The sequence below is a fragment of the Xenopus laevis genome, chromosome 8S (assembly GCF_017654675.1).
Source record: "Xenopus laevis strain J_2021 chromosome 8S, Xenopus_laevis_v10.1, whole genome shotgun sequence".
In the NCBI taxonomy this organism is placed as follows: Eukaryota; Metazoa; Chordata; class Amphibia; order Anura; family Pipidae; genus Xenopus; species Xenopus laevis.
The window spans coordinates 4,598,554-4,621,539 of NC_054386.1; the positions used below are offsets into that span (position 1 = coordinate 4,598,554).

Below are 22,986 nucleotides of genomic sequence, written 5' to 3' on the forward strand. Positions count from 1 at the left end.
CCAAATTCTAACAAAGCCCCAGAACAAACTACAAAGATGTGTTTTGACCTGATAAGCTCAGGTGACTCAATATAACTGAGTTAGACTTATAATAGGAGAATTAAAGATGATCTTGTCCTCCAGGGATTGGTCTGATGGTGGTACATTAAATGAAGTTAAAAAAACATACATGTGGGTTGAGAGAAATGTCATTTGATCGATGAAGTGATGTCAGAAGAAATGACGGATAAGCTGCTATTGTATCAATAATTAAATGATGTTCTTTTAGGGGCTGTTCGGAAACATTTCACTTACCGTCAGTAGAGTATAAGATGAATGAAATGGTTTCCTATGAACTGAAATTTCCATTCAGAAACAACAACAAGTGGCAGAGGAATGCAGCAAAGGGAGAGAGTGGTCAGTTGAGACAAGTTCCCTCGCAGTTGCAGAGTCCTGTTTCTTCAAGAGTGTCTTCTGTAAAGGGGGAAGGCAAGATGCAAACACAAGAGCGGACCACAAATATTCCACGCAGCATCTCCAGTGATGGCCGTCCATTGGAGAATAAGAGGTAGAATGCTATGACCCTAAAATCACTATTCAGATAGATTTCAGTTGAAATCAAATAATTTGACTTGAGTCTTTGAATTTCTTTGTTTTATTATTGATTAGGATTCACTTGAATCTTCCGTCACCGTATAAATATACCCCCAACGTTTGCTATCCATCCAACCCAAAGATGAGCATGATCGTAGAGAATTCAGCATAATTTGTGTTTATGTGTATATAACAATGTTTGTTTTTCCAAACAGGCTTTCTCCAGGTTCAGACATTTATGTCACAGTTTCCTCCGTTGCTATTAACCGACCGCAGCCATGCCGCAACTCTCCCAGTAACCTTTCATCATCTAGTGACACAGGATCTACTGGAGGCTCTCATCGTAGACAAAAATCAATGCCTGAAGGGTAAGTCTATATTTTCTCAGGTTACCATGGTTGGAAAAATTTTGGCACTGCTTCCCCCAAAAAAACTTTCTTTTTCCAAAATAGAAATGGATATTTAGGGTCAGGGCATACAGGCAGATTCGGGGAGATTAGTCGCCTGGTGACAAATATCCTCTCCTTCGGGGTTACTATTCTCCCCAAACTGCCTTCCAGCTGGTTAAAATGTAAATCGCCGGCGGGAAGGCACTCTGAGCGATTCGTTTTCTGAAGTCGCCCGAAGTTGCCGAATTTTAGCTGGGCGGGAAGGCAGGGGAGGCAGTTCGGGGAGATTAGTCCCCCCGAAGAAGAGATTTGCCCCCAGGCGACTAATCTCCCCGAATCTGCCTGTGTACCCTGACCCTTAAAGTTCTACATTTGTAAATGTTTGTCCATTTCTGATCTCTAGGCTCTTGAGATAATTTATATGTTCACCTCTTGTCTCTAAACAGTAAATAAATCCGAATGTGGACTTCATATGGGGGACATATGGAGGCATTCTTCTTTTGAGTTATTGCTATACTGTCTTATTCATTTATATCCTGAAGATAGATCATTATTAACAGGCAGCTCATTCTATTTTTTTTATTTGTAAATATAACATATAAAAATAAACATAGCATGTAAATAGAAACAGATTTAAACGATTGTGCCTCAGGGCAAAGGGAGGTCCCAATAATGGGACACAGAATATGATACTCGGGTGTGTTGTTTCTCAGCAGTTTTCTTTACACAACTTACGTAATTTAATTCTTTAACACAAAATTTGGTACTGGTAAATCATGGCAGAGTTTGTTGCCTCAGCTCAGAACAGAGGTTACACAGGGTATATCATTTGTCCTCTTCTTTATTAAACACAATACATTGTGTTCAGGCCAATAAACCTATTGCAAGACTTTGAGCGATTGCCGAGGGAGGAACATCAGCATTTTTTATTTGTTTAGAACAAAACTAAGAAGAGGCATAAGCAAGAAATAGTATCTCCACTAATATAATATCCTTTTATTGGCTTGTTAATTTTAATCAGATATTTTCTGAGTATATAACATGGTGACAGCTGAATGCATTTACTGCTTGCATGGAGAGGAATGTTTTCTTGCGTAACATAATGTACAAGAAGGATCGTCAAATTTACTATTATTAATAAATTACTAGTATTTCAGGACTCAAAAATAATTGAGTATTGTGCAGATTTCATAACTATGGAGCGGAGTCATTTTACGGTAACTTGTGTAGAATGGCACAATTTTGTTTTTACCAATGGGGTTGCTGTAAGCAGATTTCAAAGCAAAACAAGAGATAGATACACCCTTGAAACCTTCAGGCCAGCCAATGAGCCACATGCATTAATATTCAGACCAGCCAATGGGCCACATGCATTAGTATTCAGACCAGCCAATGGGCCACATGCATTAGTATTCAGACCAGCCAATGGGGCACATGCATTAGTATTCATACCAGCCAATGGGGCACATGCATTAGTATTCATACCAGCCAATGGGGCACATGCATTAGTATTCATACCAGCCAATGGGGCACATGCATTAGTATTCATACCAGCCAATGGGGCACATGCATTAGTATTCATACCAGCCAATGGGGCACATGCATTAGTATTCATACTAGCCAATGGGGCACATGCATTAGTATTCAGACCAGCCAATGGGCCACATGCATTCAGACCAGCCAATGGACCTCATGCATTAGTATTCAGACCAGCCAATGGACCACATGCATTAGTATTCAGACCAGCCAATGGACCTCATGCATTAGTATTCAGACCAGCCAATGGGGCACATGCATTAGTATTCAGACCAGCCAATGGGGCACATGCATTAGTATTCAGACCAGCCAATGGACCTCATGCATTAGTATTCAGACCAGCCAATGGACCACATGCATTAGTATTCAGACCAGCCAATGGGCCACATGCGTATTCAAACCATCTTGGCGCCAATAGACCTCCTCTCAGAGCTGTATTTATCATAATGTTATCATCATATCTCAGATGAAACATCACATAATAACATATTGATAATAAATAAAATCCTTGGTAGTCTGCACTTCACTGGAATCAGCAAGGCACCCAGGTGCCACTCATATAACAAAAAGCATAACAAATCCGGAAAGCATGAGTGCACACTGGGATTTAATTAAAAATCTGATATTTATTTAATTACATTAAAACTGGTCAACGTTTCGGTCCACCTCTAGGACCATTATCAAGATAATGATAATGGTCCTAGAGGTGGACCGAAAGTCCGAAACGTTGACCAGTTTTAATGTAATTAAATAAATATCAGATTTTTAATTAAATCCCAGTGTGCACTCATGCTTTCTGGATTTGTTATTTTAGGCAGCTGACCATTTTTTAATTTAACTAGTTATTATTGTGCAGACTGGATGAAGGGTCATGCTTCACAGTAATCTGTTGTAACATAAGCCTTACATAGGATTTTTTTTTTTTTTATCAACATTTAAATTTGTTGTCAATGGATATCCAGCCTTCCTTGAGATGTGCATTTTACTGTTTTGTGCTTTTTCTGTCTATGGGAAAGATTTGTAGAGGAAATAAAATCATGATTGCTGTGTTTTTAGAGTATGTGAGACACTGTGACAAGGTGATAGAACTCCAGCCCCAGACAGGTGTCGGCAGAAAATGTTTGTCTCTTCACAATCGCTGTTTACAGTTAAAGTAAAGGTGCATAGCACTCATCATACAGAAATATGTTGGTTTTCGTTTTCCTTATGTATTGGATAACTGAAGCATATATTTCATTTCTAATGCAGCCAGTATAGTCCTCACTTTTTTTTGTTACATCCTATATTTTAAGCGGTAAATCAGAAGTTTACAGTAATAGAACTTGTGTAATAATAAATGTCTAATGTCCAGTCTTTGCTCATTCTCTTTTTTTCTTTTTTTGTCCCCCTCCATTCAGTTTTGGAGTTGGTCGTAGATCACCTGCTTCAATTGACAGGCAAAGCACTCAAACTGATACAGCAGGCAGCGGCAAGTCAACTCCTAGTTGGCAGAGAAGTGATGATGGAGCTCCTGAACAAATCGGTAAGCTTAGCAGTGTATCATGCTTTTTATTCCCCCCGATTTTTTGTGACAATACACATGAATGTATCACCACTATAATTACCTAGAGGCAAATGCACTTCGATAACCGTAACATGTGTCTGTTATCTAGTACCAACATGCAGTGTCGGACTGGGGGGACCCACAGTCTTGCTGCCTCTGGGTCCCCCGCCCCAGATGCAAAGTGCCCTCTGGCCTACCTCCCTGAGCTGCAACCCGCCCCCCCACCTTCATTTTCGTTCAGCTGTGCATTTGTATAATACATTTGTGAATAATTAGCTTATATAACTGCATTGGGGAACCTATTAGTAGTAAAGGAAGACCACAATACTGCCCCTGGCTTGACCCACCACTTTATGTAAACAAGTGCTTCCCAACTTTTGGTATCAAGATAGCATGGCAAAATATTAGATATGTATTTGGATACACTTTTGCCATCCCCAAGTGTTTATAATCACTTTCCTGAGACCACAGGTTATTTAATTCCCTAAAAACGTCACCAGCCCAGATTACTATTGTAGGAGCACCATGTTGCAATCTTCTTCCATTTCTTGTATCTTTGTTGTGACCCCATCCAGGTGTGCATGCACAGTAGACTGAAAAGCTGGCTTTTTTTTGTAAGGTTAGCTCTACACTTTACTGTTCATGTGCTTCCAGACCATAGAGAAGGTGCAAGAAGATGATAGCGGTGTGGTGCTCCTAGAGAAGATGATAGCGGTGTGGTGCTCCTAGAGAAGATGATAGCGGTGTGGTGCTTACAAACTTGCAAAAAATAGTGGGAGCACTTACCAGGTACTAGGATTCACCTGTGCATGTCACAAAACCGAAGATCCCAACGGTTGCTTCCAAAGAAAGAGTGAGTTTGTAGGTGCAGCACCAAGGAATCCAGGAGGTAGAAAAATTAAAAATATAAACCTTTATTCAAGCATTTTAAAATGGTAGTAGGAAAAAGCATGCCCCACACTAAACAATGGGCTGTTCACTCAACGCGTTTCATGGCTCTCGCCACTTCCTCAGGAGCTAACAAACACCCCAAACACCAGGTATATATAAGAGACATCCAGCCCCTCCCTATAGCAGGCCCCCACCCCTCCCCACAAGGTTTAACCCTTTCAATGAAAACCATATGTAAACATGCATCTTCAGACAAAGGTTAACCCCCACATTAATACTCAAAACATATACAATAAAATAAAACCAAACACAATATAACAAACCATCATAAAAAGCAATACATAGTATTCATCTTATCTCTCCCACTCCAGATAAACACTGTTGCTAATAGTAGCTAAAGACTCCAAAAAAGTGAACATTGATGTAATAACCATTTCACTTATGTAATATAAATCTAGAAAGCCCTAATAATCCCCGAAATAAATATAACGAAATATATCCCTCATTCAACATTTAACTCATTATCAGCATATTAACATAAAGGATACAAATATTACCAGTATATCTTAATAATGACTCAATGGATTAAATATCCAAACCCCATGATATCACGAACAATGATCCGCCAAAAATTAATAGAAACAGGAAACCTCCCACTCCCTATTCAACCCCCCAAAAGATTCAGTTGACCTAAGCTGATATATCCAGTACGCCTCCTTACGTAGTAACAATTTATCCAGATTCCCACCCCTTGGTCCCACTGTAACTGTATCAATAACCTGGTAATGTATTTTAATATCCCCATTATGTTTGTCCAATATATGCTTAGCCACTGCGGACTTAGTGTCCTTTCTGTTCACTGAGGAAAGATGTTCCAGTACCCGTGTACCCGCTCTTCTTACAGTTTTACCCACATATTGGGCCCCACAGCTACATGTGACAAGGTAGACCACCCCAATCGAGGCACAATTAAAATATCTCCTTATACCATAAGTTCTCCCCGTTGACGTTGATCTGAATTCCTTTGAAACAAGTAGATATTGGCAAGATTTGCACCTGGTTCTGCCACATCTATAATTTCCCGTATATCTAAGCCATGTCTTATTGTTACCACCCCTTCTGGAATCATAAAGGCTTTTCGACAGCCATGACGCTAAATTCCTATTCCTCTTAAACACAAAAGAGGGGTGGTGCTCCTAGAGAAGATGATAGTGGTGTGGTGCTCCTAGAGAAGATGATAGTGGTGTGGTGCTCCTAGAGAAGATGATAGCAGTGTGGTGCTCCTAGAGAAGATAGTGGTGTGGTGCTCCTAGAGAAGATGATAGCGGTGTGGTGCTCCTAGAGAAGATGATAGCGGTGTGGTGCTCCTAGAGAAGATGATAGCGGTGTGGTGCTCCTAGAGAAGATGATAGCGGTGTGGTGCTCCTAGAGAAGATGATAGCGGTGTGGTGCTCCTAGAGAAGATGATAGCGGTGTGGTGCTCCTAGAGAAGATGATAGCGGTGTGGTGCTCCTAGAGAAGATGATAGCGGTGTGGTGCTCCTAGAGAAGATGATAGTGGTGTGGTGCTCCTAGAGAAGATGATAGAGGTGTGGTGCTCCTAGAGAAGATGATAGCGGTGTGGTGCTCCTAGAGAAGATGATAGTGGTGTGGTGCTCCTAGAGAAGATAGTGGTGTGGTGGTCCTAGAGAAGATGATAGCGGTGTTGTGCTCCTAGACAAATATCCTGGACTGGTGCCACTTTCAGCGATGTGGATCTGTATTCCTATAACAAAGTGTTTCTGGCTTATCCAGGGCCTTGGGGATGTCTTTAAATGGATAGTGTCAAGTTCCAGGTCTTAACAGGCCACTATGACTATATAAACCCTAATGTTGCTCATGGCAATGTCCTGAGGCTGAAGGGCAAATGTAAAAAGAACCCCCCCCCAGGGTAAATCGAGGGAGGAAGGGCAAAGAAAAATTAGCAGCACTGGGGTTTTATATACACGTTCATGTTGAAATTAGAATTTGTCACTTTCCCTAAAACTTTTAGATGTATTCCATCAAATCCAGAGTTGCCTAGTAACACAATGCAATACACTGCCTTGGCCATTTCTTCATTCAGAAGCCATCTGTTCCATTCCATGCACATTCTAACATGGCAAACCTGCAATTAAACTGCTCCATCATTTCTTATAGGGACAGAATGTGTTTTTCAGTCGCAGATGTTTTGATTAATTTGAGCTGGTAACAGTAGAAAGAAGATGTATTTTTGCTACCCCCCCCCAACAAACCCTCCCTTTAAATCCTAATGTAAATGTCATGTAGGAGAGGTGGGATTGAATTTTATTAAAATATGTACTTGTAAAATCACTTTACCCAAACACACAGTCCTACTCACTTGCTGAGCAGTAAATTATCATGCATTTTTTGTTAAAAAAAATAAATGTTATTTTATATTATTATTCAGTGAAGATTACCATAGACTTGCACTATATAAAATATATATGTTCTGCTCTCACAATAGTGTGTATATGTGTGTGTGTGTATGTGTATATATATATATATATATATATATATATATATATATATATATATATATATATATATATATATATATATATATATATATATATATATATATATATAAACAAGCCATGGGAGACATTCAAAAGCTAAAAAGGAAAAAAGAGTGTGTTTTGTTATTAGGGATGCCTCAAATCCACTATTTTGGATTCTGCCAAACCCCCGAATCCTTTGCGAAAAGATTAGGCCGAATACCGAACCGAATCCAAATCCTAATTTGCAAATGCATTTTTTACTTCCTTGTTTTGTGACAAGTCATGCAATTTCCCTCCCTGCTCCTAATTTGCAAATGCAAATTAGGATTCAGTTCGGCCGGGCAGAAGGATTCAGCCAAATCGTGCTGAAAAGGGCCGAATCCTGGATTCGGTGCATCCCTATTTGTAATTTACAAAAACTGCAGATAACAGAAAAGTTCTGTAGTATTTAAATCCATTTGAGCAAACCTTCCATATGCTGAAGAGGAAACATAACGGGACAAACCCCCGGAACAAGCAGAAGTTGAAGGTGGCTGCAGTAGAGGCTTGACAGGGCATGACCAGAGAAGATACTCAACACCTGGTTATGTTGCAGCCTTCAAGCAGTTGTTGCATGCAAGGAATATGCAACAAAGTACTAAACATGACTGCTTTAATATACCTACCATTACTTTGTCCCAAACATTATGGTTCCCTGAAAAGAGGGGGTACAAGTTAACGCTCAGTGATGGAGATACAAGGTACTTCTATGGGAAACCCTTAGGAAGTAAAAACATTTTTATTTGGGATCAGATTTTGCTTTTGATCTGCAGAACAGGAAGGTGTTCCAAGTCATTAGCAAATAGGCATTTTTTCAACCTGATCTAACTTTGAAACTAGTCGTCCACCAGGTAATGTAAATCTTGAGCTTAGCCCCTTATTGTTACATAGTTAGATCAGGTTAAAAAAATACCAAAGTCCCCTTTGCAGACACAAATCCGGCACAGTCATTTGCCCATATGTCATTAACATTACAGTAGATCAGTGATCCCCAACCAATAGCTCGCGAGTAACATGTTGCTCTCCAACCCCTTGGATGTTGCTCCCAGTGGCCTTAAAGGAGAAGGAAAGCTATGGAGGCATTTTATTGCCAATAGATTAGCTGCAATAGTGCAAGCTAGAATGCTATATTTATTCTGTAGAATGTTTTACCATATCTGAGTAAAAAGCTCTAGAAACTCTCTGTTTGTTTAGAATAGGAGCTGCAGTATTAATGTGGTGTGACATCACTTCCTGCCTGAGTCTCTCCCTGCTCTGGGCTCAGATTACAGTAGAGAAGGGAGGGGTGGGGGGAGAGGAGCAAACTGAGCATGCTCTTGCCCAGGGCAATGAGGTTTAAGCTGAAGGCAGGAAGTCTGATACAGAAGCCCATGAGTACACAATAGAAGGAAAGAAATGCAGTATTTCTTTTGACAGGGGACTCAGAGCAACATTACTTTGGGGGTTTACTGGTATATTTAGATGGACCTTTCTGATAAGGCTTACTTAGTTTTAACCTTTCCTTCTCCTTTAAAGCAGGAGCTTATTTTTGAATTCCTGACTTGGAGGCAAGTTTTGGTTGTATAAAAACCAGGTGCACTGCCAAACCGCTCCATTAGGCGCTACCAATAGCCAATTGCAGTCCATATTTGGCACCCCCAGGAATTTTTGCATGCTTATGTTGCTCTCCAACTTTTTTTTACAATTGAATGTGGCTCACTGGTAAAAAAAGATTGGGGGCCCCTGCAGTAGAGTAAATGCTGGTAAAGGTAATCTTAAAGCTCCCCATAGACGCAACGATTCTTCTTGCCGAACCACCGATTTTAGCGAAGTCCGACCAATCCTTTGAAATTATCGCGCGGTTAGTGGGATTCGAACGATCGTACATCTTACGATTTTTCGGCCGACATCTGTCAGAAAATTGATCGGCCAGGTCAAAAAATCTTTGTCGGCCCCAGTGCAATGTATCTATGTTTGCAGGGCCAAGCAGGCAGCTCCCCTTTGTTTTCCTGCCAAATTGGTCTTTTTAGTTGATGGTAAATTCATACGATCGTACGATCATTCTGAGAAGATCGTGGTCTCACGATCAGGATCTGATCTTTTAAAAATCTCAACATCTATGGCCAGCTTTAGCCTTTGTTCTTCACCAGCATTAGCTCTTTACGCTACTGTAACGTTGATGACATATGGGCAAATGACTGTGCCGGATTTGTGTCTGGAAAGACTATGGTCTTTTTTCAACCTGATCTAACTTTGTAGCTGTAAGGGGCTAAGCTCAAGATTTACATTACATGGTGGACAAATGGGTTAGAGACACACAGGAACTGCTCTAGATTCAGTCCTCACTCTGTGGGATGTTTGTGACTTCTTTTCAAATTGTCGAACTTCTTGTTTTTGTATTCCAGAACCAACTTGTCATCTCCCAGCTGTCTCTAAAATACATCCATCATATAGAGACAGTCCAACGGGACGACTCATTCGTCAGGACCCTGTTCTTCATCTCTCTCCGCTCAAGCAGGGACAGGTACTTCATTGTGGTTACGTTTACTCTAGAAACCAACACCGTTGCGTGTTACAACTGCCAATCACCTGTGAATTTGCCTTTTTGTCTGTGAATTTAATCCACTATTTTAACAAACCATGTTAAAGATTGAATTAGTGAGCTATAGTAACTCCTGCCCAGTGCCTTGTTCGACTGGGAATATGAATTTGGAGTATGGACAGTCATTTTGCAACATGTTGCACCACTTACTATATTGGAAATTTGCTTCTGATTGTGGGTTAAACTGCACTGGAAACACGTTGTGAGTCTTTGGCTAATATAAAAATATGTTTGGAAATGTTTCTGCTGCTGTAGGATATTCAATTGCAGTAGAAATGTTTGAGCTTATTATTTTACTGACCACAGACTCACTCTGAGCAAAAAGAATCTGGTTCATTCATTAAATAGAATGGAATCTGTATCATGGAATACTGCCATTCTTTCCCCGTATTTTGCTTAATGTAAGCATCAGGTATTCTACCATTAAAAGGTATCTAATTTGATAATTCTGTCTTGAAAATGCATCCCGTTTCAACCTTTAGTGGAGCTTTCTGTGAACGCAATGAGCTGATTCATTCGTTTAAATAGTCCTTTAAGGGAAAATATAAAGCTTTCTTTTATCGCTTTTTCATTTTCCCTGCATTAAAATCGACCACAAATGCTCAGTTATTTAAGGGAAACAAAATCCCTGAGTCAGTTTTGTGTGCGGTGAGATTCATGTTGAGCCTTCGTTTTGGTTACTGAATCCTTATGTTTTGCCTGTGGATGCGTCGGCACCTGACCAGCTTACTTCCAAATGATCCATTTACGTGTTTGTTGGCATAAAAGGAATTGTGACATGGAAATTACCATAAAATGTTTGAGCTATTTCAAGGCTGTCTTTTCAAATCTTCCTCCAATCACTGTCAGCCTCTCGCTTTACTCTACAAACACATTCAAACACATTCCAACCTCTTAGTGAATTTTGAGAGTATTATTTTCTTCCCTAAAAGATGCATTTTACAAGGAAGCTATTCATTTTTTGCACATGGAGTCTGATCTAGCAAATTTATTTGCAAATTCTAAATGAAGAGCTGGGAGGAAAACAATCTCCAATCTCTCCAATATACTTTAATTGAAAAATGTGTACCGTTTTTATAAGAAACCTGACTGTAGGAAGTGAAATTCTCCCTTCATTTACTGCTGTGGATAGTCAGATGGTCCCTACCTGCTCTGCAGGGAAACAATCATACTTATGAACAGCAGGGGGAGCCCCCGCCTTACTTCCCAGCCATGCAGAACTCAAGCAGCTTTGTTTGTTTCCCTGTAGAGCAGTCGGCGACTGTGTAGAGATTTGTATTGGATTTTATTTTTGCCTTTACATCCCCTTTACTGTTTCCAACTCCAGCTGCAGGGACAAAGATCATGGAGCCAGATTTAAACAGATAAACTGGGATTCTATTTGGAGGATTATTTTGCTGCAGCCACTGGTTCTGCAGAGTTGGAGAAAGTTTGTATTAAACAATACAAAAACTATAAAATCCACATTAGATGACATGACAACACAGGACCCAGTGCAGTCTGTATATTCTGATTATTAATGTACATTTTACGTGAATGGGTTGTCTTTATTTTTTTTCTCTTCTCTCCCAGACTGATAGCCACTATTCCAGCCATTCCAGCACAAATACTCTTTCCAGCAATGCCTCAAGTGCGCACAGTGATGACAAATGGTATGACAGTGGAGAACGTTTAGATTCCGACATAAACAGTTACACCTACATTCAAGGAACATCGGCTGACAGTGGAATAGACACCACCTCATACGCCACCAACCATGTCAATGCCGCCTCTCATGGCAACTCTTCAACCTCACCACGCTCAGGTCCTGCAAAGGAAAAAGTGGCCCCTCTGTGGCATAGTATCAGTGATGTGGGATTAATCACTGATAGGACTTGTGACAGAGACTCGCATTCGTTAGATGTTAAGCGGGAGTCCCCTGTGGCTATGGACAGTCACTCAAAGAGTCAGATTGGCTCCAAGCCCTTAACAAGAGAAAACAGTGCCTACAGCCTCAGTGATACAGCCTCTCACACAAGGTATGCAGCCATTTGTATGTTTAAGTGTGTGTGTGTTGCATTGTCTTCTTGTGGTGTGTTCAGCAATGGTGGTGGTTCATCGCCACCATTAGCCCTTTCAGACATTTTTAAGCTTAAGCCTCGTTATGGTTATGGGATAATAAAACTCTTGGCTTTCTTCCCTTTTTCGCCTTGGTTTCCACTGCTCGTTTCAGATCCTGAACTACACCCCTAAAGAAATGCATAGAGTCACTAGTGCAGCCTCCAAGGTAAACGTATTACAGGTATGGGACCTGTTATCCAGAATGCTCGGGACCTGGGGTTTTCCGGATAACGGATCTTTCCGTAATTTGGGTCTTCATGCCTTAAGTCTACTAGAAATTAATTTAAACATTAGATAAACCCAATAGGCTGGTTTTGCTTCCAATAAGGATTAATTATATCTGGGGATCAAGTACAAGCTACTGTTTTATTATTACACAGAAAAAGGAAATCATTTTTAAAAATTTGTAATTTTTGGATATAATGGAGTCTATGGGAGACAGCCATTCCGTAATTCGGAGCTTTCTGGATATCGGATTTCCGGATAAGGGATCCTATACCTGTACTATGGATGGAGTATCGTATGCTTGGGGTTTATTTACAAAAGCTGTTCAAAAATAAGAACAGCAGAACTTACAAATACGTTTCAAGGCTATGTCAAGTATAAAATGATTTTCTCATGAATAAGTAAATGTGTTCTGACACTGATATATTGCTAGACGTGCCTAAATTGAACTGTCTATCACAGACATGTATTTAATGATAATACAGTTTTACATTTCAGTCCGCTCGGCGAGCAGTATTTGGGGCTAAAAGGTTTATCATTTGTTTAACGTTTAAAGGAAATCTTTTGTTAGATTTAAAAAAAATGTGTTGTCTGTTCTGTCACATTTGTTGTCGTACAAAGTCTAAAAGGAGTGAAAACCAGACATTTAATACATTAATTTAAAAAAACATTTTTTTGCTGTATTAAAAGGCTCGTATTGCTGGCATCAGTCAGTGGTGGAGCCAATTGTTAAAGGGCATGTAAAGGCAAAATAATAAAATACAACTTTTACTTTCTTTAATGAAAAAGAAACCTATCTCCAATATACTTTAATTAAAAAATGTGTACCGTTTTTATAAGAAACCTGACTGTATGCAGTGAAATTCTCCCTTCATTTACTGCTGTGGATAGGAATTGTCAGACGGTCCCTAACTGCTCTGCAGGGAAACAATCATACTTATGAACAGCAGGGGGAGCCCCCACCTTACTTCCCAACCATGCAGTAGTTATGTGCAGGTCGGGAAACATCCGACCTGTGCCCAACTTCTGGGTTCCTTTTATAGACCCAAACTGACCTGCCAATGACATCACAAAAGGGGCAAGGCGAGTAGGCTTGCGTCTATAAAAATGGAAGCCAGAAGCCGGCAGTGCAATGTGGTGGGCGGGGAGAGCAGGAAGACAAGCTAAACTTGGATCTGCCACCACCCACAAACGGGACGGGTCCCGTGGGTATCGGCCCGGAAATCACTATCAAGCAGCTTTGTTTGTTTCCCTGTAGAGCAATCGGCGACTGTGTAGAGATTTGTATTGGATTTTATTTTGGCTTTACATCCCCTTTACTGTTTCCAACTCCAGCTGCAGGGACAAAGATCATGGAGCCAGATTTAAACAGATAAACTGGGATTCTATTTGGAGGATTATTTTGCTGCAGCCACTGGTTCTGCAGAGTTGGAGAAAGTTTGTATTAAACAATACAAAAACTATAAAATCCACATTAGATTACATGACAACACAGGACCCAGTGCAGTCTGTATATTCTGATTATTAATCAGTCTTGCTGTATCGGCTTCTGGCAGATATTATTTCACTTGTGATGTTTTGATCATTTATGACGATCCCTAAGCAGCCCAGACCACACTGAGCATGTGCACAGTCTTGGTCTTGCAAAGATGTTTAACAAAGTTACAAGATGGTGACTCCCTGTGGCCAACTTTGAAAGCATAAATCATTTGTTTGATTAGACTTGTGGTGCAGTAAGTTCATGTTTAGTATATAAAATACAGCATTTCTAGCCTTATTCTATTTAGACTTCACTTCCCCTTTAAATCAGTTGTGCTGCTGTCATCAGTCAGAAATAGAGCCAGTTAATAATTTTTTTTTTTGCTGGCTTCTGAGCATTAATTCCCTGTTAGAGATTATCATACAAACCATGGTAACTAAGGATGCAGATCAGTCCCGTTTGGAATTGCCCAAATGCCTAAATCCTTAACAAAAGGTTTGATGAAATATTGAACCAAAAAAAACTGAACCCTTATTTTGCATATAAAGAAAATAAAAACTTGTATCCTCTCTTATCACATGATCAGTTTGGCTGAATCCATAGGCAGCAAAAAGACTTGGGAATCCAAAACCGAATCCTGGATTGGAGCATCCCTAAAATAGTCACCTTAAAGGAGATTTTATGTTCTTCACTGGATTGTGTACAGTCCCGCTCTTCCATTTTTTTGTCTATATTTTGTCTCTATGTTAAACAAATCAGGTCCATAAATTACTGGCCGGTGACACAGACCCAGACTTTTACAAGTAAAATTTCCCTTTGAAAATGGTTACTAAACAACCATTAAGAATAGCTTTGTCTCTCTGTCCTTTTCCCTTAGCACCATGAGTTCTCGGCACTCAGCGAGTCCTGTTGTTTTCACTAGTGCCAGAAGTTCCCCCAAGGAAGAGTCCCATTCTTCTACTTCCCCACAACTTGCACCTTCTTTCTCCTCCTCCTCTTCCTCCTCCTCCTCTGGTCCTAGAACTTTCTACCCTCGCCAGGGTGCTACCAGCAAGTACCTGATTGGATGGAAAAAACCAGAAGGGACAATAAACTCTGTGGGCTTTATGGATTCAAGAAAGTAAGAGCCCTTTTGCTTTTGTTCTAACCCATAGGTGGGACTGTAGCCTTCAGTATTAAATTGCCTACGTCTGTAGCAGAACAGTATCTTTTCTAGCAAATAGCATCACTAATCTTGCCCTGCACACAACTTAACCCTTTCACGCTATTTTGCATGAATCAAACCTAATGTGCTGATAAAGTGCTAAAATTTCAAATAGGTTAGTTGCCGAAACGCTCTCCGGTAAATACGGCTCTTCCGTTGACAGGTATTCACGCGTTGGTGTGATATCTATAACAAAGAAAATGGATTCCTTTCCTGTGCTTTAGCCTTTTCTCCGATTCTTTACTGTTGATTCATCATATTCCACATTGCGTGAGTTTTTGACCTCTGTCTTTTTCATTAAAGACACCACCAGATTGATTGTAATGACCTGCCCCCGACAAGGCTCAGAGATCTACAGGCCTCCCCGAAGAGAGCGTCTACAGTGCAGGAGAAACTCATTGAATTAGACATCCCACTGAGTGGATCAGAGAAGACATTAATGGTATGATTTAATTTGTTGTTGAAGAGATTAATTAAGTCTTATGTGTCTTTATCCTTGGGCTAAATCAGGATTGATTTATAAGATGACTATGAAGATTTTCATTCATCCAGGTCATAGTATGTCTAGTATAGGTCAATCTAAAAACAACTGGACTTGCTGAGTAATCAATAAAGACGTATACACTACTCATCCGAGCAGCTTCTTCAGTTCAACCAGTCAGTTGAACTGAAGAAGCTGCTCGGGTGAGTAGTGAAACATCTTCATTGATTACTCAGCAAGTCCAGTTGTTTTTAGATTGACCTATACTAGATATTGATTTATAAGCAACTTAAAATATCTGTGATGAAAATAACTTCTCCTTCCCTAAAGCCCTTGTTTTGTCATTCCTTGTTGAGGATCCAATGGTCATATACAACCTGAGCTTTTTTAAAAATGTAAAAACGCCCCATCTGGCCTTGCCCTTATAATAAAGAACTTTCTCAATCTCTTTCTCAGTAGAGCCAGAAATGGTCCCATTCTCATTTCTAACAGATCACACTCTCAGTCTTCATCATTTTGCTTTTTATATGTCTTATATTAGGTTGCATTACCTTGCTTTCTGTTTTTTCATCTAACCTAATCTAATTGCTGCTTCAGAATTTGTCTTTTTTTTTTGTCCCTTCTGATTTATAAATCATAAATTCCTTTTTTATTGTTTCCCTTGCCGTTAAATAGAGAACCTTTATCCATCATATGCAATTTAATGTCCTTTGGTAATGAATCTGCTACTTCTATAAATAGTTTTGAAAATCTGCAATTTTCAACATTTCTGCAGTGATACTTCGTTTAAGTGGCTTATTGTAGGCTTCTTGCTAATCATTCCTAACAGCAAAGCCAAGAGTTCTCCCTCTAATGGTTTCTTTTTCTTTTCTTTCTACAAAAGACGCCGTTTCCGGCAAGTCCAACCACCAGACGATCGCTGCACAGGACCCTGTCAGATGAAAGTATATATAGCGGCCAGCGAGGAATGCTTTATGTCAATTCAAGGGCTTCACTTCTGGATCAAGCGCTTCCTAATGATGTCCTATTCAGTAGCACCTACCCATCTTTGAACAAGTCAATATCATTACGCAGACCTTCATATACTCTTGGAGTGAAAGCAGTACATGGTAAGACTTGTGGCGAGACAACTTCAGAAGTGATGAATATGTTTTCCAACTGACGATTCTCATTAATACCAGTGGGAAGGAAATTAGGGGCATTCTGTTGCCCACGGTAGCACCAGCACAAGAACAACCTTAGTGATTAGATATTTAATCTCTAATTTTAATTGGCTGTGGACCCACTGAAGGCATATCTTCTGGTTTTTCCATGCCAGAATGAGTGACTGTATTACAACTTAGGCTTCCAAAAAGGGCTGTTGGTTGAATATATGGTGTCATGTGTGAATGTTAAAGTGATTAAAATGTCAGGTACGGTTGCCCTGCACTGGTAAAACTGGTGTGGTGCTTCAGAAATATTATACATCAATTGGGAGTCCACATCTGATTTACATTTAATTAAGCCTAAGGGACTCGCCCCAGTTCTCAGGCGATCACATATAAGAAAATCCTTTATCCAAAGATAACTGTCCCAAGGCTTTTGTTTTCATAAAAAAATATTGTTTTATTAAATTAGCATTAAAATTCAGTTACAAAAACCCCACCAGGCCCACCTTACGCATTTCGCACCCTCCGGCGCTTATTCATAGGTGTATCTGTGAACAGCATGTCCTCTGCGGGATTTATACCCTGTCAATCCCTCCCATTTTCTTTAAAACCAATCAAATTCTGCGAGGGATTAACCCTACTTTAATTCCTTCCCAAACTTGCCTGTGTGGGGTGTTTGTATTCTTTTACAATAACCATAGAATACAAAGTGATATATGATGTATGTATTCTATGGTTATTGTTAAATTTAAAATAATATCTTTAAATGCTAATTTAATAAAACAATATTTTTTATGAAAACAAAAGCCTTGGTGCTTCAGAAACACTACTATAGTTTACAGTCATATGAAAAAGTTTGGGAACCCCTCTTAATTCTTTGGAGTTTTGTTTATCATTGGCTGAGCTTTCAAAGTAGCAACTTCCTTTTAATATATAACTTGCCTTATGGAAACAGTAGTATTTCAGCAGTGACATCAAGTTTATTGGATTAACAGAAAATATGCAACATAATAAAATTAGACAGGTGCATAAATTTGGGCACCCAACAGAGATATTACATCAATACTTAGTTACAAATGTAACAGCCTCTAGACGCCTCCTATAGCCTTTGATGAGTGTCTGGATTCTGGATGTGGCTATTTCTGACCATTGGTCCATACAAAATCTCTCCAGTTCAGTTAAATTTGATGGCTGCCGAGCATGGACAGTCTGCTTCAAATCATCCCATAGATTTTCCATGATATTCAAGTCGGGGGACTCCAGAATATTGTACTTGTCCCTCTGCATAAATGTCTTTGAAGATTTCCAAGTGAGTTTAGGGTCATTGTCTTTTTGGAATATCCGACCCCTACAGCGTAACTTCAACTTAGTGACTGATGCTTGAACATTATCCTGAGGAATTTGTTGATATTGGGTTGAATTCATCCGACCCTCAACTTTAACAAGGGCCCCAGTAGTCCCTGAACTAGCCACACAGCCCCTGAACTAGTCACACAGTCCCTGAACTAGCCACAAAGCCCCACAGCATGATGGGACCTCCACCAAATGTGACAGTCGGTAGCAGGTGTTTTTCTTGGAATGCCGTGTTCTTCTTCCGCCATGCAAAGCGATTTTTGTTATGACCAAATAACTACATTTTTGTCTCATGAGTCCAAAGCACTTTGTTCCAAAATGACTGTGACTTGTCTAAATGAGCTTTTCCATACAACAAGCGACTGTGTTTGTGTTTGTGTGAGTGCAGAAAGGGCTTCTCATCCCCCTGCCATACACATGTTCTTTGTGCAAATTGTGCTGAATTGTAGAACGATGTACAGATACACCTGCATCTGCAGCAAGATGTTCTTGCAGGTCTTTGGAGATGATCTTTGGGTTGTCTGTAACATTCTCACAATCCTCCGCATATGCCGCTCCTGTATTTTTCTTGGCCTGTCAGACCTGGGTTTTACAGCAACTGTGCCTGTGGCCTTCCATTTCCTGATTACATTCCTTACAGTTGGAACTGACAGTTTAAACCTCTGAGATGCTTTTTGTAGCCTTTCCCTAAACCATGATACTGAACAATCTTTGTTTTCAGATCTTTTGAGAGTTGCTTTGAGGATCCCATGCTGTCACTCTTCAGAGGAGAGTCAAACAGAAGCACAACTTGCAATTGGTCACCTTAAATACCTTTTCTCATGATTGGACACAGCTGCCATTAGGCTTAACGAGCTAATCCAACCAATTTGGTGTTGCCAGTAATCAGTAATGAGCAGTTACATGCATTCAAATTAGCAAAATTACAAGGGTGCCCACATTTTTGCACAGCCAGTTTTCACATTTGATTTAATTTCATACAACTGAATACTGCTTCACTAAAACTCTTTGTTCAGAAAACCCCCCGGTACTCAGATGTTCCTGGGAAATGAAAGACATACCACTGTTATCTTTTTTGTTGAAAGTATTATGCAGGCTGAGAGGGGTTCCCAAACTTTTCCATATGACTGTATATAAATACTCTACAATGTAGCCATGGGGGTAGTTATTCCATTTGAAAAAAGGGGGAAAAAGGCACAAGTTACATAGCAAATACGCTCTGTGGAATACAATGGGGTTAGATTCTTGTGTAAGAACTAAACCCATTGTATTCTGCAGAGCTTATCTGGTATCTGATATGTAACCTGTGCCATTTAGCCCTATTTTAAAGTGACTGGCTACACAGCAGCTTATTTTACAACAGCAATAGTAACATTTGGGGTTTTTTTTATCCTATAAAGATGCTGCTGCCTTCCAGGGGTTCTTGAATTCCAAATAGGATTGATTAGAATTCAGGGAAGGGTGATAAATTTACCGAATAACAAAATCATTATATACAATAATAATTAGTCTTTTATCTACAATACATTCATAGATACACATATATTTCAGTGCATAATATTCCTCAGTGTTCTTGATTTCTTTTATGTGTCCCTTGGTAGAGAGAGAGAATGGAGCAGATTTTATCCTGACTTTTAAAGCTGCAATTTTCAGGCTTTTGTTCTATTTTTGGTTCTTTTCTAAGTGCTTAGCAACAACAGACTTCCATCAGTATAATCAAAATGCATATTAGCAGTCTTCTGCTGTAGCCATTATTAATATCATCCATTTGCAATAAAGTCATTATAATTGGCTGTATTCAATCTTAGTGTGTTTGCAAACAGGTCTTGATTGACTCACTAACTAACAAAGTATTATTTGTATCTTTAAGAAAGTCATCGGCTCACAAGGTCCATCAGGCAAGCAGAGTACCCAAAACTGTACACTAGGTTTTCTATCATATGTAACATATTTTGTTGGAATGTTTTGCTCTTAAAGGAGAAGGAAAGCTACAGAAGCAGTTTATTGCCAATAGATTAGCCACAATAGTGCAAGCTATAACACTATATTTATTCTGCAGAATGCTTTACCATACCTGAGTAACAGCTCTAGAAGCTCTCTGTTTGATTAGGATAGCAGCTGCCATATTAGCTTGTTGTGACATCACTTCCTGCCTAAGTCTCTCCCTGCTCACTCATAGCTCTGGGCTCAGATTACAGCAGGGAGGGAGAGAGGAGCAAACTGAGCATGCTCAAGCCCTAGCCCTGGAGGTTTAAGTTAAAAACAGTTAGTCTGATACAGAAGCCCATGAGTACACAATAGAAGGAAAGAAATGTGCTGTTTCTTTTGACAGAGGACTCAGAGCAGCATTACTTTGAGGGGTTACTGGTGTATTTATATAGATCTTTCTGATAAAACTTACTTACTTTTAGCCTTTCCTTCTTCTTTAAAAGAGAACTCACTAGTGCCCTAGAAATAAAATAGAGCTCAGTTTTTTTTATTTTTTTTTTGTTTGCTTAGGTGAGTTTTCTGCTTCTGATACTTCACTCACTGACATCCATGATCATAGGAGGCAAGCCATGCCTGATCCTGGCCTCATGCCCCTCCCTGATGCTGCTTCCGACCTTGAATGGTCAAACCTGGTAGATGTTGCAAAAGCCTTTGAGGGTAAGTTTTCTTTGTAACATGTTCAGAAGTAATTTTGAAACGTGTGTTGAGGGTAGATGAAGAATTAACAATGTATAGATCTTAGGGATGCACCGAATCCACTATTTTGGATTGGGCCGAATACCGAACTGAATCTGAATCCTAATTTGCATATGCAAATTAGGGGTGGAAAGGGGAAAACATTTTTTTACTTCCTTGTTTTGTGACAAAAAGTCACACGATTTTCCGCCATGCCCCTAATTTGCATATGCAAATTAGGATTCGGTTCAGAAGGGCCAAATCTGAATCCTGCTAAAAAAAATTTGGCCCGAATCCTGGATTCGGTGCATCCCTAATAGATCTTGTGGAGGAGTTCATGCATGTGAATCAAAAACACATACCAGGGGTAGCTGGTGTCAGCTTAGTCCATCACAATTTAATGAGGCCAATATTAATTTAGTGTAGTTTGGGGGTTGTAATATTGGCAGTCGGAGAATTGGAAAGAATGTTGAGTTTTAAGCGAAATTACATTTCCTTGTTACCTTTATAAATATACTTATGGAACTGGGGAATAACTATACACAGAATGGCTGAACCACTGAAAAAAATAAGGGTCTATGGAAAATATGAAAAGAAGGCAGAAATAGGCTTAGTTTTAGGAAAACATATTTAAAGTATATTTACTTTGCATCCAAAATGCCATGCTTCAATACAGGAAGTCTATTTGCCTTAGCTTTTCAACCCTAGCTCCCTGTTACTATCAGGCCTGGATTTGTGGGAAGGCCCGGACCTAAGGCAGCAGGAATTTGGGGGCGTCATGTCACCCAGCTTCATCCACATTGGTTCTAAAGCACTGGGGGGGGTCAGGAGATATATCTTATTACATTTTCCATGAGTCAATCCCCACTGCTCTGGACCTGATGATTAAATTTTGTACTTATCCGTTTTTTGTATGTAAATCCAGCCCTGGTTCCAATAACCACTGTGAGCGCACACACTTCTAACATATTTCTGGTATATTTCTGCATTTTACCCTCCACCTCTCTCTGATGGTCATCAGTGACTTGTCCAGTGCAAACAACAAGACCTTCAAAATGTTTCTTTTGATTTCCACTTGATACTGAGCTTCATGTGCCTCTAGGGTTACCACCTTTTCTTGGAAAAAAATACCGGCCTTCCTATATATTTATAATTTTTCCCTATTAATAACATTGGGATCAACCTTCATTTTTACCAGCCAGGCCGGTTAAATAGCAGCCATGTAACAACACTATACACCTTACAGAGCATCCTGCTAGTGGAGCAAATTCATTCAGTCCAAAACATTTGTGTTGGCTACTTGCAATACTGATAGCACATTACATTTGACTTGCCTTTATTTGCCTTTAATTTGAAGTCAACCGCAATCTTTGCCTTATAATTATGTGCTTGTAGCTATAGAATTGCACATACACATAGTAAGTGTTCAAGCTGAGATCCTGGTCAGAAAGTGATATGTATGATAGTGGAATGTTTTGGACGGGTGGTCCTAAATATATGGGATGGGTGAATTAGCAGTGATGGACAATGGGAAAAGATTTCTACCAGTTTTTAGCCCTTTTTAATGAATCTATCGATCTAGGTAGCTGTCTATCAAATAATATATGCAAAGGAACAAGAGGTCAGTGAAGTAAAATATATTTTCCCATGTGGTCCATTTCTGTACCTTTAAAGGAACTAGGGATGCACCGAATCTAGGAATCCTTCTGCCTGCCACTCCGAATCCTAATTTGCATAGGGAAATTAGGAACGGGGAGGGAAATCGCGTGACTTTTTAATCACAAAACAAGAAAGTAAAAAAATTGTCCCCTGCCCATCCCAAATTTGCATATGCAAATCAGGATTCGGTTCGGTATTCGGCCAAATCTTTCACGATGCACCAAATCCAAATAGTGGATTCGGTGCATCCCTAAAAGGAACATTAACATCAAAAAATTTGTGTTTTGAAGTAATAAAAATATAATGCAGTATTGTCCTGCACTGGTAAAAGTGCTGCGTTTGCTTCAGAAACACTACTATAGTTTATATAAATAAGCTGCTGTGTAGCTATGGGGGCAGCCATTCAAGCACAGGATACACAGTAGATAACAGATAAGTACTACTATAGTTTATATAAACAAGCTGCTGTGTAGCCATGGGGGCAGCCATTCAAGCACAGGATACACAGTAGATAACAGATAAGTACTACTATAGTTTATATAAACAAGCTGCTGTGTAGCCATGGGGGCAGCCATTCAAGC

General features: G+C 39.7%; 1 protein-coding gene across 3 annotated transcripts in view; it reads left to right on the forward strand.

The window, feature by feature from the left end:
* Nucleotides 1–22,986, forward strand: part of sipa1l1.S (signal induced proliferation associated 1 like 1 S homeolog) — a 115,256-nt gene that overhangs the window by 83,344 nt on the left and 8,926 nt on the right. For 2 of the 3 annotated variants that reach the window (XM_041574748.1, XM_018232243.2), the window contains exons 10-18: nucleotides 269–547; nucleotides 789–941; nucleotides 3,896–4,020; nucleotides 9,895–10,013; nucleotides 11,664–12,109; nucleotides 14,774–15,016; nucleotides 15,404–15,542; nucleotides 16,465–16,690; nucleotides 20,582–20,728. In XM_041574748.1, the coding sequence (XP_041430682.1) occupies nucleotides 269–547; nucleotides 789–941; nucleotides 3,896–4,020; nucleotides 9,895–10,013; nucleotides 11,664–12,109; nucleotides 14,774–15,016; nucleotides 15,404–15,542; nucleotides 16,465–16,690; nucleotides 20,582–20,728 (1,877 nt within the window). The remainder of the gene's footprint in view (nucleotides 1–268; nucleotides 548–788; nucleotides 942–3,895; nucleotides 4,021–9,894; nucleotides 10,014–11,663; nucleotides 12,110–14,773; nucleotides 15,017–15,403; nucleotides 15,543–16,464; nucleotides 16,691–20,581; nucleotides 20,729–22,986) is intronic. The other variant, XM_018232244.2, reaches the window with a different exon arrangement.